At 36.4% G+C, this 18,692-nt stretch overlaps 5 protein-coding genes across 8 annotated transcripts in view; 3 read left to right on the top strand and 2 right to left on the bottom strand.

Moving 5' to 3' along the window:
* The first annotated feature begins 256 nt into the window (after nt 1-256).
* Nucleotides 257-6,819, top strand: LOC119641702. Its single transcript, XM_038040492.1, has 5 exons — nt 257-280; nt 371-557; nt 621-5,155; nt 5,243-6,507; nt 6,583-6,819. Coding segments are annotated over exons 1-4 (5,967 nt in total). The 5' UTR covers nt 257-279; the 3' UTR covers nt 6,487-6,507; nt 6,583-6,819.
* Nucleotides 6,820-6,845: 26 nt separating this feature from the next.
* On the top strand, nt 6,846-10,097 carry LOC119641705 (peroxidase). The gene is made up of 8 exons (XM_038040496.1): nt 6,846-6,973; nt 7,037-7,587; nt 7,640-8,345; nt 8,417-8,582; nt 8,663-8,836; nt 8,891-9,089; nt 9,789-9,894; nt 9,955-10,097. Exons 1-8 carry the CDS (start codon nt 6,897-6,899, stop codon nt 10,037-10,039), a joined length of 2,064 nt encoding a protein of 687 aa, XP_037896424.1. The 5' UTR covers nt 6,846-6,896; the 3' UTR covers nt 10,040-10,097.
* A 469-nt stretch (nt 10,098-10,566) lies between these two features.
* On the bottom strand, nt 10,567-13,536 carry LOC119641755 (DNA replication licensing factor Mcm3). The gene is made up of 2 exons (XM_038040591.1): nt 13,077-13,536; nt 10,567-13,005 (listed from the first exon to the last, which is right to left on the bottom strand). Exons 1-2 carry the CDS (start codon nt 13,418-13,420, stop codon nt 10,863-10,865), a joined length of 2,487 nt encoding a protein of 828 aa, XP_037896519.1. The 5' UTR covers nt 13,421-13,536; the 3' UTR covers nt 10,567-10,862.
* A 327-nt stretch (nt 13,537-13,863) lies between these two features.
* Nucleotides 13,864-16,111, top strand: LOC119641745 (ER membrane protein complex subunit 2-like). The gene is made up of 5 exons (XM_038040572.1): nt 13,864-13,992; nt 14,106-14,514; nt 14,587-14,743; nt 15,211-15,306; nt 15,843-16,111. The coding sequence occupies exons 1-5, from the start codon at nt 13,959-13,961 to the stop codon at nt 16,026-16,028; spliced, it is 882 nt and encodes a 293-aa protein (XP_037896500.1). The 5' UTR covers nt 13,864-13,958; the 3' UTR covers nt 16,029-16,111.
* The window catches only part of LOC119641744, a 3,250-nt gene continuing 606 nt past the window's right edge, over nt 16,049-18,692 (bottom strand). For 2 of the 4 annotated variants that reach the window (XM_038040570.1, XM_038040568.1), the window contains 2 exons: nt 17,428-17,877; nt 16,049-16,902 (listed from right to left, as the gene is read on the bottom strand). In XM_038040570.1, the coding sequence (XP_037896498.1) occupies nt 16,410-16,902; nt 17,428-17,744 (810 nt within the window). In that variant the 5' untranslated portion in view covers nt 17,745-17,877 and the 3' untranslated portion in view covers nt 16,049-16,409. The remainder of the gene's footprint in view (nt 16,903-17,427; nt 17,878-18,692) is intronic. The other 2 variants (XM_038040571.1, XM_038040569.1) reach the window with 1 other exon arrangement.

Genomic DNA, 18,692 nt, shown 5'->3' with positions numbered 1-18,692 from the left:
ATATGTATATGCAATAATAAGATAGTACAGAGTTTATTTTCCATCCCAATGCAATTCGAATTAGACATAAATCGAAACGTCTACATATGTTGCGGAATCAATTTCTTTATCCAACTCCTTCTAGAAGAACGCAATCAAAGGATTAATGCCCTAATAGGGGTATTTTTAAATAAAAAAATACATTTTGTAACCGCAAGCTTTTTGGTATGTTACGGCGTTGTGAGTGACTGATTCCCGTTTATGAAAGAACAAGCACAATAAAATTGGCGAACTTTTTAAAGTATTACTATATTCCTTTTTAAAATAGATTTATTTTATACAAGCATTTGCTAAATTTTCATTCAACTGTATTTCATACATTAAAAAATAGTGATGGCGTACATGATAGTGATAGATCGTGACTCGTTGCAGAAGTTAAATCATGAAGCTGCTGAAATACGTTTAAGAACTTTAGAACAAATTTCCTCTAAATTGAAACGGGCGCTAGCCCATAATGAGAAAGTCAGTGTTAAGCCGAATGAGATGTGCAAACAATTGATACGTTGGTTTGGGATAAGGTTCAGTTTAAAATCCCATCGCAACTTGCTTTCAAGTCTATTATTTATTTTTCTGTTTTCTAGACCAATACAAGCTCCTTTTAAAGTCTTAGAACTACTGGATTATATTCTACGGGAGAAAGAGTATCGATTAACAATTTTACATCGCATAGGTGCAGAGCGTCTAAAAAAGGAACTGAATAAAATCAAAGCTGTCATAAAAGGCCATAATGATGAATTAAAACTCAAAGAGGAAATTGATAAATTGATAAAATATATTCGGGAGCCAGAGTCGGCAGTTTCACCCACATCAAAAAGTGATCAAGTTATCGAAGTAATTGATGAATGCGTAAGCCGTTTAAGTTTACATAGTAATGAAAGTGATAATTTAGGGCCCCATTCCTATGAGGTTCCGTGGTCAAAGCCATCAGTGGCTGACTACACATCGATGAAACTTTTAGCCGACATTTTAATTAATCCTTCAGCTTCAAAAATTGAAATGCAGAATGCTTTGCATCATTTACAAATTACCATGTGTGATTATCCTGTGCAATATTTATTGCAAGCTCCGAATGTATTTCTTAATCTGCTGCAAGTTTTTGATGAACGGAAACGTGGCGTAAATGATAGTTCAATCGTTGATATTGATTGTGTATCAAATACACTTTTGGAATTTTTACATCAATTACTGAAGGGGTTGAAATTGAAACGAAAAACTCTGGCTTACTCTTTGCCGTTAACATTAAGGACCTCTTCGAAATGTGCACTCTACGCCGATCTACCCAACAAACAAGAATCTCCAACACAAATACGAGTGGAGAAAGCTTTGAAACTTCTATTAGACGCCTGCATTGTACATTTGGATGTGCGCATAGAACACGGTCACGTATCATCAACTGTATGGGAAATAATTTACATGATTCTCACTCTGCACAAATTCATCGATTTAAGTTTAGATACCGTATATGTTCATAGAGTGGCGGCAATTGTTCACAAACTCGATTTCCGTTATCATAAATCTGATATTTATAGCCGCTTGAGAATTCGTCAGATGCATTTATTGTTCCTATTGCAAGACATGGCTGATATTAATGGCCTCAATAAGCCATTGGACAATGCTCATCCTTATCTACCGATTGTTCGAGATTACACTTTCAAAACGCTTTTCCCGGAGCGTTATCAACATTTAAGGGATTTGCTCGTTAAAGCGGATAAAGCACTGGGGGAATCATTAAGCTTGCTTGGTTTTCGCGAGAGCATTTTTACCGAAGTGGCTAAACTTTTAATTAATCCACTTGCGGTTTCTTCAAAGGAAATATTAGAAAAGGGTTTGGACGTTTGTCTTGTTTTAGAAAAAATTCAAAGCAGAAAATTATTGGATTTGCTTTTCGATCCGATTGCTAACTTCAGCCATATTTATCTGACAAACACAAGTCTTCATACAAAAGCTAAAAATTTACTTATAAAATTATTGAAATTAAAGTCAGATCCTTTAAAATCTTATGCTTACAACAAGTTGGCAGGAGCTTTTAAGCGGCACATTGGTTGCCTAATGAATGGAGAGAATTATTCTATTGAATCTTCCAACGCATTGCTGTTGGGCGCTCAAATAGTAGGAGTACCAATATTTACAGAGTTATTGCTTCACCTTATTTTCGAGGCTTCAGAAAATCCAAATGAATGCATTAAGGATAATTGTTTAGCTATTTTAACGCTTTTTCTTAAATCTGAAAGGCTTTTCGATATATACTGGAATAATCTTGTCTCGCTGATGGTGCCTCTGATGCCTTTGCTGATATGTTGTACTTTCTGCGAGCAGCTTATGTGCGTACTGCTTAAGCTCTACGATCCGGACTGTCAACACTTACCTCCTGTCGCAATGCTACAAGGCAATATCGGATTTCTCTTTCATGAAGATGTCTGTCGTCGTTCGGAAGCCTTAGCCCGTTTAATTTACATTTTAAATTCCATGGAAGAGTCGTGCAACTATTTTCCAAATATAAGTGAAATCAATGACACAATACCTAACGATTTATGCTTGCTAAGCGTGCCGCGGGAATATGGGAAAATATTTTGTGATCGAAGTACGGTCGTAGACGATGGCATTTCTACAATGAACACTCTTTCCAATATACTCGATGCGACAGATGTTGAACCTTGTGTGAGAAAGAGCACTCTGATGCAAATTAACGTGCTCTGCGCAAATTGGCGACTCACCGCAGATCTATGCGAAACTGGAGCATTCTATTTGATAATGCAAGCCTTGGAAAACTCTATGCGAAAAGATTGCGACGTAGATTATCCAGATACAGCTATAACTGCGATAAGTATATTGACAAAGGTTTTACTATACGATGCCTCAGTTCGTTGTGAATTGTCTGAAACTCCAAATATCTACATTTTATTATTGAGGGCCTTAATGATGTTTGTGCATGATGTGCAACTTAAGCAAGATGCAAGCATCTGTTTGTTTTTACTACTTTTCCCTCATGAAATTGTGGCTACAGAAAATTCTTTAACAGCTCCCTGTGTATTGGGAAATCTAAAAGCACCGGTCAAAGTGAACTTACGTCCAGCTCTATGCTCCGACTGTTCTTCGGATGATGAAAAATTGAAAACGATATTTCCATCAATGGCAGAAGAGAATCTTTATTGGCGTTTTGTTATCGCACGAGCTTATGGGAGCGATTTCAAGGACATAACCCAAAAAGTGATAACTAAACAAACTCAACTTGATATAAGCGACGAATTTAAACTAACAACGCATGATGTGCGTTGGATACGCTCATCACAGCCCGCTTTGTGTGTTCAGCGTATACTGCATTCTGCATCAAACGCTACAGATCATCGATCATTGATATTAGCGGCTCAGTTATTAAAGCAACAATTGCTTTTAAAATATCTCACTCACATCGACCTCGTAGCTAGTGAAGAGATTACAGCAATGCATAATTTAATTATTAAGTATATGAAATTACCGCCTGGTAATGTGGCGGATTTTGAAGTTTTTGAAGGTTTGTTGGACGTTGCTTTAATCTGCATTAGAACTTCGTTAACTTTTGTAATCACTGGGATTGCATCAATCCTACAAAAGGATGCCCAGAACACTCTTATTACGTTACTTATAGACAACGATGAGACTCCTATTATGTTGTTCCGTAAAATCACTATAATACTGAATGAAATAATAAAAAATCATAAATTTTGCTTTGATCCAATTGTGCGAGGAGTGAAGGTAAACCTTTACTTTGGCAATGTTTTTGATTTGCTGTTGGAACGATCTCAGCATTTGCTCGAAAGTAGAGATTTGGAAAGAGTGCGTTGCTTACTTTCCGTACTTGTGGCACTCAGCTCTTGCCAAATAGATTTGCCAGATGATCTTTTGTATGAATATTGCCTGCGTTTAATGAATATGTCATCGAAACTTAGGTCATATACCCAAACTGGTGCTCAATGGCACAGAGACTGTCTACTGTCCGTTCTGCAGTTAAGCAATCAAATGAAAGAAGTGGTTGTGACATTTCGCGCAACTACCAACTTAGTTAAGCTGCTGGGTGGAATGTCCGGTCACGTCGATCCTGAAGTTCGTATTTTAGCGTGGAGTACTTTACATCGACTCTCGCAAACCAAAGCGATTGACGCGCCCGACATTGTGGACGATAGGGAAGAAAGAAGGATTTCTTACCAAAGTGGCGCCCAACTTCTATTTAATGACCTTGCCTTCTTGCCTGGCGGATTTATGACTTGTTGCCTATCAACCTTATTAAATCTGGAGGAACCAATATGTGTCAGGCAGTTAGCTGGCCAACTGTTTGCATTTCTTATTGAAAAGGAGCAAACAGAAGACATTAAATCCTTACTTTTGCAGCAACAGTTCTTACGTTTAGCTGCGGATGCTTTACATCCGTCTGTGTGCATACTTTCAGAAGAACTACCGGCTGGTTTTGATTCGACATGCAAAGGAATATCGAATTGTGAATTAATAAGTTCCTACGCACAAATATGCAGATCAATGTCTATGAAATCCGGCGATTTTCTTACTGATCTGTGCACGCAGTCGTTTATGTTCCTTTTGTACGAGATATTAAAACGTCCCGTACCACAAACTCACAGTGCCTTCTTCATATTGGTGGCCGACATTACTCGCTTATATATTCTTCTGTACCCGGACAACTTTATTTTCTTACAGCGCACTCTATGTCGAGATGAGGTCTGGTTGAGTGCCTATTGTCAAATTGTATTGCTAGACGATTGCCTTAAGGAAGACTCAATAATTGTGGATGTATTACAGTTTTTGATGGTAATAAGCAAAGACGCTACAGCCTTTGACATAATTTGTGATAGTTTAACCAAACACCCTGAAGGAGTAGTGAAACTTTTTAAAAACGCGTTTTCCATAACGCAACTCGATAGTCCTTTGATGACTTGTGCTTTATCAGCTTTGAGTTTTCTACTAATAAAATCCCAACCTGAACTAGCTGTCAATGGAAAGACCATTACACTGCTCAATGTCTTGGATTGTCAGGTGCACGAGACGAAATCCGCAGATTCTGAAACTTATCATTCCGACAATAATAAGGCTTCCAATAAAGCATTAAAAAAGAGGAAGAACGAAAAAGGTTAGTGGATAAATATTAGAAATCAGTTTATGCTGGAATATTGGCAGAACATTGAGTCAGACGTGGTTTCAATATTTCTCATTTCAGGTGAATGTGAAGGCGGTCATGTCTCGACGGTGGCGGAACATATAAGCATTGCTTTAATACGTTTATATCTGCATATGTATCCAATGAAAGCTTGCAAGTTTACTACGGTTCCTACTGCACTGCAACAGCAAATTAGCGAAACTCTCGCCTTGCTTCTAAAAGTCTCACTCGCAGCACAAGAGACAGCCAATAATCTAAAACTAATTAATAAAGTCTTAAAGACATTTCAGTGCTTTTTTGATGAATACGCAAGCACTACATGCACTACGTTTGTGCGTCGATATGGGGAAACTAAGAAGACCGCTGTGATTCAAAACTTGCAGTTACTGCTTACATTTTTATTATATTGGCACTCAGCCCAAACAACGATAATTACGGATGACTCGGTAGCCGCAGAAGTCAGTAGAATCCTAATTCAGCTTTGGCCCTGGTCGCCGCATTCTGCCGATTTGAAACTAGTCATTTTACAAGTATGCGCTTTTCTTAGTGAACGTTCTATAGTAGTGTGCAAACAGTTTGTTACCATAAATTCGTCAGCGTTTGCGCATTCCATCCTTCAATTAGTTGATAAAACGGTAACAACGGAAACTACGAAGGTGAAGGCTGTCTCAACGGATTGTATGCCTATTATAGTGGCTGGGCTTCGAGTTCTAATGAATTGCTGTTCTTGCGTAGAGGGTCGTACGGCTCTTCAAAAGCAGCGTACATTGAATATATTCGATACAGTGCTCACTTTTAAACCGAAGACCTCACGTCCCAAAGTAGAAATACAAAATGCTTGGTTGCGTTTTTGGGAAATATATTCACGTTACAGCGAGGGTGGTCAGGTGTGTCATTTGAATGCTTTATGTTACGCTATACATCAATCTGAGCCCCGATCAGAAATACGATTGCTCTCGTTACGTATTATACGTAATATGTCATTTCTGGGCAGTAATCGTTCTACACTCATTACGTCGACCGATTTCATTTATATGATAGATGAAATTGTAGCGCAGCCTATGGAAATAAAAACGCCAGGTATTACATACGAAGAGCAATGGTTGATCTGTTTAGCCCTTTGGAAACTTATGTCTGGTGGGGTAAAATTTGTTGCTATGATCCGTGGAACTAAACTAGCGAAACACTTACGCGTACTACGGGATACGATAAAAAGTTTCGTAGAGGAAGAGAATATTATTAAATACACTAAAGAGTTGTTAGACACATTGAAAAAAATATTTAACTTATTCGACCATTCTTAATTTCGTTAACATAATTATTAAGTAAGTGCAAGTGCAGATATATTTAGATATAACCCAATATTTTTGTTAAAAATATAAAACTTACTTTCAAAATAGTTACCTGATTTTTACACAGAGGAGTGGTACGGGCTTGCGAATTTAATGTAAGCTCTGAACTAACTAACCTGATATATTTTATCTGTTTCAAAAAAAAAAAAAAAAAGAAAACGTCTTGCATTGGTTCTGAACGTGATTAAAAGCCAAAGTATAGAAAATTCAGATCGGCAAGTTTTACAAATTCTTTTACATAGATAAACTTCTATCCGCTGATAATAACTAGCAATAATTATACCAAAAAAAAACAAAGTTTAAAATATAACTACATTGAATAGCTGGACGTTTATTTATTTAAAGTCAACGCTTATCTAAAGATGGAAAGCAAGTTGTTTTTGAGCTGCTTCTTGCTATTAATTCCAACTTTAACATTAACTCAATTGGAGTTGAATTGGTAGGCAAAAGATATTATTGCGTGTGCCAGAGAAGACAGACAGTAAGATTCAATAAATTTTAGTCATTATAAAGAATGGAAAGAACCACAAGAGAAAACATGGACACCAGGAACAACTTGGGTGAATCAAATCGGGCAGCCAGAGTTTATTTGGAAATATGTTCAGTTGAAAGAAGACGCTACGCGTTTCAATCTAAAACAAGACTTTCTAAACCCCCTCCAAGGAAATGCAATAAGTAAAATGGGAGCTATGTATGAACATCTCTTGGACATAGTAAACAACTCAAAGGATACATTTTCTACAGTTACCGCCTTGTGCAATAACTGTTCATATTATTTTCGTACCTATGAAGGTTTTTGCAATAATTTTCTTTATCCGGATTACGGTATGACTAAATCGAGATATTCGCGCTTGCTGCCACCCAATTATAGCGACGGAATTCACGCGCCTACCCGATCGGTGACAGGCAGCCTTCTGCCAAACGCTCGCCGCTTGTCGTTATCGTTGTATGGCGAGAGCACAATGGCAGACAGTTTCCGTACATTAATGACCATGCAATGGGGACAACTGGTTGCTCATGATTTAAGTCAATTCACTCATCAGGATGCGCCAGGTAAGCGCAAACGTAATACATAAACTATGGATGCTTTACGTTACCTTTTTAGCGGATTGCTGCCGAAATTTCAATAATAAAATGTGCTATCCCATCAGATTGCATCCACTTGATCCAATTGCCTTAAATTCTGACCAAACATGTTTCAATTTTTCACGCAGTCTTTCCGATAAAGATTCCCGGCATTCATCAAATAATTCGATTTATGCAGAAAAAATCACTTTTACCACCGCTTTTCTAGATCTGGGATCAATTTATGGTAATTCATTATCCGAGAATAAACAGGTCCGCCTCTATAAGGACGGCCTTCTTAAGGTTGGCCACCGAAAACGTTTTCTGCCTATCATCAAATCGAATAAAAACTTTATGTGTCCGGCGCAAAACCGATATTGCTACGTAATGCCAGATAAACGAAATCAATTCATACCTACGTTAATTATTTTACATACATTGTTCGTGAGAGAGCACAATCGTTTGGCTAATTTGTTGCTTCGACTCAATCCGCACTATTCCGATGAACGAATTTTTCAAGAAGCTCGAAAAATTAATATAGCGCAGTTTCAGAAAATCACTTATTACGATTGGTTGCCTTTGATGATAGGACATAAATATGGGTACAAGAACGGCCTTCTTCATCGTGTAAAATACCCTGGAAATTATGTGAATGACTATAATGAGTACATGAATGCCGCTCCATATGCTGAATATGCTGCTGCGGCTTTTCGTTACAGTCATCATCAGATTCCTGGCTGGTTTACGTAAGTTTTATAAAATTCATTCGATGCTTTTAATTAATTAACTAATATACTAAAAAATTTGTTATACATAGTATGATCTTTTCTGATCCACGTCGTAATCAAACAATGCGCTTAAGCGATTATTTTGATCGTGAACAAAATATAAATTTGGTTGAAAGCGGAAATAATTTCGATTCTCTCCTGCTGGGTTTAATAACGCAACTGCAAAAAAGATCCGATGATAACATCGATCGAGATGTATGTCCAATACAAAGCATGATTTATGAGTTTAGCTGGAATTTGGAGTGTGGTATTAATTTTTTTTTTCTTTTTTTTAGATTAAACATAGATTTAATAGAAAAGGTTTTGAAGATTTTGGTTCGGATTTAAAAGCGCTTGATATACAGCGTGGACGGGACTTTGGGGTACGGAGTTATAATGATTTTCGAGAATATTGTGGTCTCGCAAGAGCCTCTACCTGGTCCGATTTTGGTAAAGAAATATCCCTAAAAGTAGGTATTCTAAAGTATCCCAAACTTAGCTGATCTAACCATAAATCGATTTAGAAAATCTCTATTTTGCGAAGATTGTACAACTCGGTCGACGATGTGGATTTAAGCGTAGGTGGTTCTTTAGAAACACATGCTGCAGAAGCGATCTTTGGGCCCACATTTCAATGCATAGTCGGCAAACAGTTTCTAAAAACCCGCAAGGCAGATCGCTTCTTCTTTGAACACGACAACTCATTCGGAGGCTTCAATCAAGGTAAACCTATTTAAGAGTAAGAGTGAATTAATTCTATATCAAAACCGTTTTTTTTTTTTTTTTTGTTGGGTACATTAAATGGAAAGTAGTTAGTCTACTTATTTATTATAGTTATTAATTAATAAAGATTTTCTTTTGGCAAAATTTTTCTCTCTGGCCACCGCTAAGACTGATAAATGGCATTGTTTTTCTTAATGGTCCCTCGCTTTGTTGGCAAAAAGACAAGCATAATACTGTTACGGAAATCTCAAATCTAGTTCATTCCAGCCAAACAATAAAATCCCCAAAGGGGGAAAAACCAAATGCATGTTCGGAGCGCGTCATACAGCTCCTGGCCGAGGAAAACGAGTACCAGAAAAACATGTTAACGGATTATAAATGAAGCTATAAAATTAGATACTAGTAATATGCTGTTGCAAAAATATATATAAAATAGAATATTTGTGGAAGGGAGGGCGGGCTGTAGTAAAAAAAAAATTTTAGCTGAGCCGTCGAAAGTATTGCCAAAAATAAATTGTGAATAATCCTATATTTAAGGAATATAAATGTAAATAGACGAACTTTGAAGTGTATTTCTCTTGACCAAGATATTCACGATCTACTAGTGGTACGAATCTTATAATAGAAAAGAGGAAATATTGTAACAGTACCTTAAAGAGAATTCATACAACATTTAATTAAACTATATTCACTTTCCAGGACAATTAGCTGAGATACGTAAAGTTACTTTAGCGGGCCTTATATGCAAGAACGGCGACAATATAAGTTATATACAAACGAATGTTTATGTTTCTTCCTCTAGAAGGTAAACATTTTTAAATGTTTGTATACAATTTCAAGATGAAATTTTTTCTTGTTACTTTAGGAACAAGATGGTGAGCTGTCAAACGATCATACAACAAGAACTAAACCTTAATCTGTGGAAGGATCAACCCCTGTTTGGGAAATAAGATGACTTTTATAAATGTATCTTAACGATTAGTCAGTACATACAAGAGACTTATGTAACGTTTATAACATTGTAAAATTAAAAAATATATGCATGTCTTTAAAGACTCTTTTATTTCTCTAGTTTTTTTTTTTTGCGAATCTTAAAACATTGTAGTGTTATGCCACTTAAATCGTTCGTTCGTCAAATGGCTGAAATTGAACAGTTGTAAAGATTGAATGGATAGTTAAGAAACAACTCAAGGCATCCCATTCTTGCACCTTTAGTATTTGTAATCAATTAAAATTGATTGACTCTTGGTTCTAAGTAAACGCGTTAAGCTTATTCGCGACTAGGCTTGTGGGGTCCACAATTTTTGTCCATCGAAATTACTTAACTTAATTTCAGGAAGAGAAACATTTTCTTGCACAAAAAGATCAAGAAAAGTTAAATCTATCATAATTTCGAAGAATGCCATGTCTGTAGTATTCACAAATCAAATAAATCATCTATTTATTGGCTTAATCCATATTAACCCAAAAAAAAAAAAAAATTCCTGATTTGGAGTGTAATATGGTGGTCGTTGTATTTCGCTTATTGGATAATTTAAGCCTTTTACCAGACGTCCGCCACTAAAAAGTTATAGAAGCATTTATTTTGATCTTGAATAAGAAAGCTCTGCTATTTATCGGTCTGGGTAAACATAATACTAGGTTGGTTTATGATCGCGCATATTTGTTTAAATATTGACTTTCCATAAATTATATTAAATTTTTTCATTAAAACGATATAAGAGAATCAGTGGAAAGCATCCATTGATCTTACATGCAGGACTGATAAGTGAATTAAATAAGAAACACAATTTCATCGGCCATCATGATTTGGTTGTCCTCGGTCATGCGATGAATGGCGGCTTCAATTTCTTCTTTTGTAAATGGTTCTGGATTGTTGTCGTTAACAGCAGCTGTAATGCGTTGTAAGTTAAGACTTTGCTCGCGCGCCTCGCGGAAAAGTCGTTGCAGGCTATTTTTAAAACGACCTAAACGATCCTCCGTAATAGACACTGAAACTGGCATTGTTGACATTTCCGTTGACGCCGTTTCGGTTTGGATATCAGATGAACTTGTTGGCGATTTGCGTGCCGTGGAAACCTGTCTAGTATCACGCCGTGTTAAATCCCCAGCGTCTGGCTGTGGAGTCTCTATATCATGATCGCTACCATCATCGACAAGGGAAGTAGAATCTTGAGTGCGACCTATACGTGTCCGTTTGCTGCGCTGAACCGGCGATGTTCTCCGCCTATCACCGCCTTCTTCACCCTCTTCGTCCGAAGAGTTCGCGTTACTAGCACGACGTCTCTTGCTTGCCTTCTCTTTTTCTAAAACTTTCTTAAAATATGCAAATTGTACAAGTTCAATGGCGGCTTGGGCGTCATCAGCTGTTACTGTTTTAGACATACGGGCTCTAGCATGGGCCGTTGCTAAACGAATTAACGTCTCTAAAGTACGAGCTGTAATAGGTTGAGTCCGTGCTACATGGGGTTGCTCCTCCTCTTGCGATCGTAGGCGCGAATATTCATTCGATATAACTTCGCAAGCTTGTTCACTCAGCTTGGGTTTCATGCACTTGGCAATGTGTATATACTTTCTCATAAATTCTACAGATAAAATTTTCTCATGTCGCTTCCGAGATTTACCGTGAAGTAATGAATCATATTTTTCATAAATTTCGGTATCTTTTTTAGTGTCGGTGCTTGATGCAAATGATAGCGAGTCGGCATACGAACTTCCCATGGATAGAGGCTCACCATCGGCCTCTTTTGGATTCCGATATCGATGCATTCTGACCACATGGTCAGAAATTAGCTGATCAATATCATTATCAATTACGTCGCGCATAACAAATAACAGATCAAAACGCGAAAGTAATGAATCTTGCAAACCTATATTTTCCATGGGTGTCTTATATGGATCGTAACGGCCGTAAACAGGATTTGCAGCTGCCAAAACCGAACAGCGAGCGTTAAGAGAAGCATGTATACCTGCTTTGGATATAGTCACTCGGCCTTGTTCCATAACTTCATGTATTGCAGTGCGATCGATGTCGCTCATTTTATCAAATTCATCAATACAGACGACACCCCGATCAGCCAAAACCATAGCACCTGCTTCTAAACGCCTTTCCCCGGTCTCCTGATCGGTTGTAACAGCAGCAGTCAGACCAACTCCACTAGAACCACGACCAGTTGTTGGTATGGCACGAGGAGCCGTATTCAAAACATAGCGTAACATTTGTGATTTGGCCACGCTTGGATCCCCAACAAGAAGAACATTAATATCACCACGCAAGCGAGTACCGTTAGACAAAATTTTTTCCACCCCACCCAATAACAGACACAGAATCGCGCGTTTCACGTGGGCATTTCCGTGAATAGAAGGGGCCAAACTTTTAGAAAGTAATTCAAATATATCAGCGTTCTTTGCAAATTTTTTACAAAGAACTATGTCTTCACGACTAATATCCAAATTGCTATCTTTGCTCAGCAACGATATATTGTTAGCTATCAACACTGTACGGAAAATTCCGGAAGCGTAACCCCCGTGTTTACCAGGCAAGCAACGATGATTTCCTACGATTTGCACTCGATCTCCGGGTTTACAGCGATCCACTAAGTCGTCATCACAAATTATATCCACCGATCGTGGCAATTGACCGGCCGGTGCTTTCTCTGGCATCTCTTGAATAGTCAAAGATTGATGATCTTTGTAAACTGACAGGCCGAACTCGGTTTCCAGCAAGTTGCCATCCTCATCTTTCGTCGGGTAAACCGCGCTAGAAGGTACGGCTTCAAACGAAGTTAAATCCGTATACTTTCGCTCAACGACCTTACGCGTTACCGGACAATAATGCACTGAACGCACAACTTTTGGACGAATTAGTGATACTTTCGTTACAATACCTTCAACGCAAACTAAATTGCCAAGATACCTGTTGTCGAATGAAATTTTGAAAATAAATTGTTTAACCTATGTCTGGTAAGATCGTTTAAAACAACTCACGTTGAAGTTAGCGAACGAGGTGTTACATGACGATTGCCAAAACAACCTTCAAATCCCACAAAAAAATCTTCATATCCCTTGGCGTAAGTCGGATCCACAGTAGATACATACTCCTTAAGTGCTCTGCCAAAAGCTAAAAGTTCATCTGAAGCATTTGTTAACAACCCAAGCGCTCGCTGTGGATTTTTGCGTTTTAAATCGTTAATATTCACAATTAGCCGGTGACTTTTTTCCCCGATCATGTCTTTAACATGACCAGCATAAATGCCTTGATCTTCTTCATCGTCAAGAAAATCGACAAATTCCCTTTGTATGTCTTTAATATATTGTTCGGCGTCTACCATTTCAACTTGAAATATTTTATACTTTGAATTTAATAATATTGAAAATAATTTTGAATAAAATTTCTTGAAACAACGCACAACAAATTGAGAAGCAACATCACGTTTACACAAAACTCAAACACGACTAAATTTGGCGGGAGAATGACAAAAAAGATGAACAGAAATATGATTTAGAGCTGCCAACCCTTAAGAATCGTAATACCATGTTTATACATCTCTGGTTTTTGTTTGAAAATTCATGTCTTCGTTAATCGTATATTTTCCATTAATTAATTAATTCTTCTCTGTCTCATTGTATCCGTTTTCGATTGTATGTTAATATGTGCATGAGCAAAATACATTATGTGCAAAATGAAATCGTCAATTTTTAAATTATACTCATTGAGAAAATCGTGACGTTTCTAGTATCATTTCTAGCAGTAACTTTCGCATTCGATAAAAAGGGTAACACTGTCCGCATATTTAATAAATAACTAGAGCAAAATTGATCAGCAGGAAAACTATTACAATTTTTGAAAGGAATCTTTGGACTAAGAAAATGTCCTTGAATTATGAGGAGATGTGTTGGAAAGGTAAAATGGCATAATGGTTTTTCATTATAGGAGTGTTCCGTGCAGCAGTACTTATTAAACACTCATGTGTCGTCAATGCTTTTCAAATAACAGAATTCTTATGTGTCTTACAGATGTGCGTGATTATTTTCGCAAATGGCGAGAAGATAATGAACGCCGAAGTGATGACGTTATCCAGCTGTGGGAAGCAGTTCTTGAAGATAAGGTGATAAAAACTGGTAATGAGAAAAATTTGATTTTGGAACAAGTTATTGTTGCTGCTTTGGATACTGCCCGTTTCGATATTGCTGGGAAATGCATAAAAGAGCTCAGTTCCGAATTCCCCGGAAGCCTTCGAGTTATGAAATTTAAGGCTATGCGTTTGGAAGCAATGGAACGCTATAATGATGCACTAGAAGTTCTAGACGCTATTATTGCCAAAGATGAAACTAATGCAGCACCCAGAAAACGAAAGGTAGCTATATTAAAAGCGAAGGGCCGACGGATCGAGGCAATAAAGGAGTTAAATGAATATTTAAAGAAGTAAATGCATGCGGAGTCGTTGTATTTGCTTTCGTGTAGCGTGTGATTTTAATGTTTTCTTTATCATTTCAGATTTATGTCAGATCAAGAGGCCTGGCAGGAATTATGCAATTTGTATTTGGCGGAAGGTGATTATGCGAAAGCAGCCTTTTGTATGGAAGAAGTTTTACTGCACAATCCTCATAGTCATCTAATACATCAAAGACTGGCGGAAATACGTTACACTATGGTAAACATTTATTCAACTTTATTACTTTCTTCTTTTATTCCTAAAACTCCGTCTGGATCCATCGAAAATTTGAATGCGATCTGACTACAGTTACTATTAATATTTGTTATTTGGAAATGCAAAATCAAGTATATAACCATTTAATTGTGTATGACGAATAAGTCATGATCCGCCCATCCGTTTTCCGTCCGGTTTTCTCATAAAATTTTATCATTATTAATGTGTACTTGTCGTAATAACGTATTTGGAAAATACGTAATATTTCTTATTACAACTTAATTTCATATTATACACACTCTACCTATCTTTACGAGTACATTACTAAAGAGGTCAATAGGTATTTTATATCTAAATTATCTAAACTTAATTATTAGCATATTGAAGAATTATTAGAAGAGAAAGATGAATTTCAAAAGATTATTTAAGATCGTGTTAAAATTTCTTCTTTTTCTTGCTGTTCTTTAAAGGGAGGTATGGACAACATAGAACTTGCGCGAACATATTTTTCACAAGCCATTAAACTTAATCCTAAGAACCTGAGAGCTTTGTACGGATTTTATTTGGTAAGTGATGTTATATTGAATTTCAATACGATTTAGAGTTAAGTGTCATTTTTAGTAACAACTAAGTCTCACATCGGGCAGTTAGATTTTCAAATAGAATAGATTTAGGATAGAATAATTTATGTCAAATTACACTACAAGATTCTTTTTTTGATCTCGAAGCATATATTTAATATATTTTAGTACGTATTTGAAATTGGGTAACAATAGGAAAAAACTCCGCTTTCAAAGCAAACACAATTCTTAATCCATGCTGTTTGTAGAAAGTATAAAGGATAGTATTGTCTTCAATGAATATTCATTCAAATAAAATTCAGAACGATTTAGCTCAAGCTTCAATGCAAACTATCGGGAAGCGCTTAAGGCGTACCTAAACTAAAGACATGCATATCGTTATATTATTCTGGCGAACGGGGTATAAAAATCTTTCTTTATTTCAACTTTTCTTTCTTATTATCAAATGGATAAATTTAAAAAAAGAAAAAAAAAACAATAAAACATTAATCCTTTGCTATGGTTCCTGCTCTTCTTTTTAGTGCTGCACTATGATTGCCAATTCTCGCGCGGTGGGTACAAAACGTAAGGAAGCTCAAAAAATGGCACAATGGGCTCTGAACCAAACTAGTGTCCTCACAGCGAAACGATCAACCATAGAAAACAATGAGGAACTCATTGATGCTTTGGAAGGTGCATTTGCAAATTTGGACGTCAAATCAATGTAATAAATAGAAAAACCAAAGCATTTAGTTACAATGTCATAAGTTTTTAAAATTATATTTATTAATTTAAGTCTTTAATATGGAAATGGGTGTGTTTTTGTTTCTTTAAATACCACAAAAAAAAGAGAAAAAAAACAAACATGTTTATCGCTGCAAACGCTTGCTTGGGTACATAGTAAAGCATACTGAATTGCTTTTTGCAACTATTCACAATTAACAGCACACAACAATTGAAAAACATGATAAGAAGGGATGATGGTAAACACGATGATCAGTTGCTAGGTGGTTCCTTTCATTGATTTAATGAACGCAGATGCCTTTAATTATGTCTCAAAATGTTTAAATTGTAGTCATTATACCCTCATATCTTTTTCTCTTGTGAAATCAGTTTGTGGATGAGCTCGGGTAAGAGATTTTGCGTCGTTTCATTCGAAATATACCTTTGAAACTAAGAGTTGGTGAAATTTTACGCTGGCGCTCGTTATTGCCATTATTACTGCATTGACTTTGAGAGGAGGATCCATTGCTTAAGGAAGTAGTTGGCGAAGAAGGTATACGACCGTTAGCGTTAATTTTACCGGATGTGCTTAGCAATAAAGTATTTCGTGGCGTCCCATCAAGATACTCCAAATTTGTCAGCATCCCCAGGATGTATTCTCGGTAATCGACTGCAGTGTTTGCGGGCTGCATTATTAACGTATCAATGTCTCCTGTGTTTAATGCCGAGATAGCAGAAGCGTACATATTTAGAGTGCAGTAATTGAATGATTCTTTAATGCCCGGATTTCCCATAATCGATAGGTGCTCCAGTGTTGGGCACTGCGCACGTATGCGATGTATCCAGTCAACAACATTTTTAATATTGCAATTGTTAATCCTAAAATATGTATTGAAGAAAGAGACGACATGTTACACATCCTTTAAAAGCATTTTCAAATCAAACTTAATCTGCTTTGCTGAAGATGGGAAGTTAGTACAAAAAAAAAAAAAAATGCTCTAAAGTGTTTACTATGTGCGGTGGGTTAGTGGGTACATTTAAGAAAGGAAGCAAAACGTACAATTTTTCTCATTTCGTTTATAATAATCGTTAGTCGTTAGTGAGCATAAGAAAAAAAAATTTTTATAGAATCATGTATAAAAGACTGAGTGAAATGAATGATGAGCAAAGGTTAGTCTTTCAAAGCTACTCGGTTTAGTTGGTCTAACATGAAATTATAAGAAGAAAGTATGCTGTAAAGCCGAGGATAACGTTAAGTGATTCATGGTTTCTAGATATTATAGATGAAAATGAGAAATTCTTCACAAGCTCGTTTAAAGGTGCATATGATATATGCCCATATATACAACATACAGTCGACAACATATATGCAACATATACTATACAACACATATATGATCTTACCACAAAATCTTCAAGTTCGGCAAGAATGGTAATGTGTTAACATCCAAATTGCTGTTTCTGTCCAATATCAATGTATGCAAGTCTTCGAAAAATGATAAGAAGGATAGATTTTGAAAATTATTGTAACTTAAATCTAAAAATTTTGTTTGCATAGCATATTTTTCCGCTATCCGTCGAGGTATAGTTTTTAAATTTTCATATGCTAATGAAATTCGACCATTTTCCTCAAGTATATTATTATCGAGCCAAGAGTCATCGCTCGAAGCACTCCGATTCGATATACTTCCGCTGATTGAGTAAGTATTTGTAGCAATCATTTTTGGATAGGAGTCCAAATAAAAGCTGTTATGGGAATCGATAGAGAAAACGTCGTTATACTCCGCGGTTGGTAAGCTATCGTATGATTGAAAGTTGGCACAATTTTTTAAAATCTGAAATAACGTTGAAGTGCTGAAATTACAAATTGCACCATGATTTAATTACGGGTATTATTATGGGTTGATTATTAAAGACATTCCGATTTGCTGCGATTACAATAAACATTGAACGAATCTAACAAATATATTTCAATAAATTTCCAAGTTTTTCTAACTTCTTCAGTTAGTTTTTCGAGAATCTTCTTTCAATCAAAGTATCAAAAATCATCAAAATCATTTTTTTTATCCGTATCCATCCATGTGACTTGTTGCAGTGATTTTACAAATTCGTTGCGGAAATTAATTAAAAAAGGTTCTATAGGTTAAAATAAAACAAAAGTTTTCTGACTTCTAGCGTTAAGAGAAAAGTATCACAATTCGTAGGGTTTTATTTAAAATAACTATAGTTTAAATATAATCGAAAAGCGAGAGAAATTTGGCGGGACTGCGAAAATGTTAGTGATTTTGTAACGGATTCCGCGTTGTCGGACGACAACTTTAGATGTTCCGTTATCAAGGAAGAAGGGAAGAATTTCGGAAACAGTGGAAAATAATTATTGCAATTAGCAATAAGTGTTCAAAAATGTTTTATTTGAAGTTTGGTTATGCCCTTGACCTAAGATCGCCCGATTGTCACTTATCGAAGAAGTTTTGAAAGTTAATTAGAGTGCCAAGCCTTTACCTAAGGATGATAAACACGAAGCCTTACTTCGCGAGATTTTGTGCGGTTGGTGAAAGTCCAAAATCACTTAATTAATTAAATGACCCATAATAAGAACGCCCATCATTTATGGGGATACTGAAATAAGAAACAAATGCCAATAGTTAGCAGGAATAAGGATCTAACGG

Source organism: Glossina fuscipes, unplaced genomic scaffold (assembly GCF_014805625.2).
Source record: "Glossina fuscipes isolate IAEA_lab_2018 unplaced genomic scaffold, Yale_Gfus_2 174, whole genome shotgun sequence".
Classification (NCBI taxonomy): domain Eukaryota; kingdom Metazoa; phylum Arthropoda; class Insecta; order Diptera; family Glossinidae; genus Glossina; species Glossina fuscipes.
This window is presented reverse-complemented; position numbering and strand designations above follow the sequence as displayed.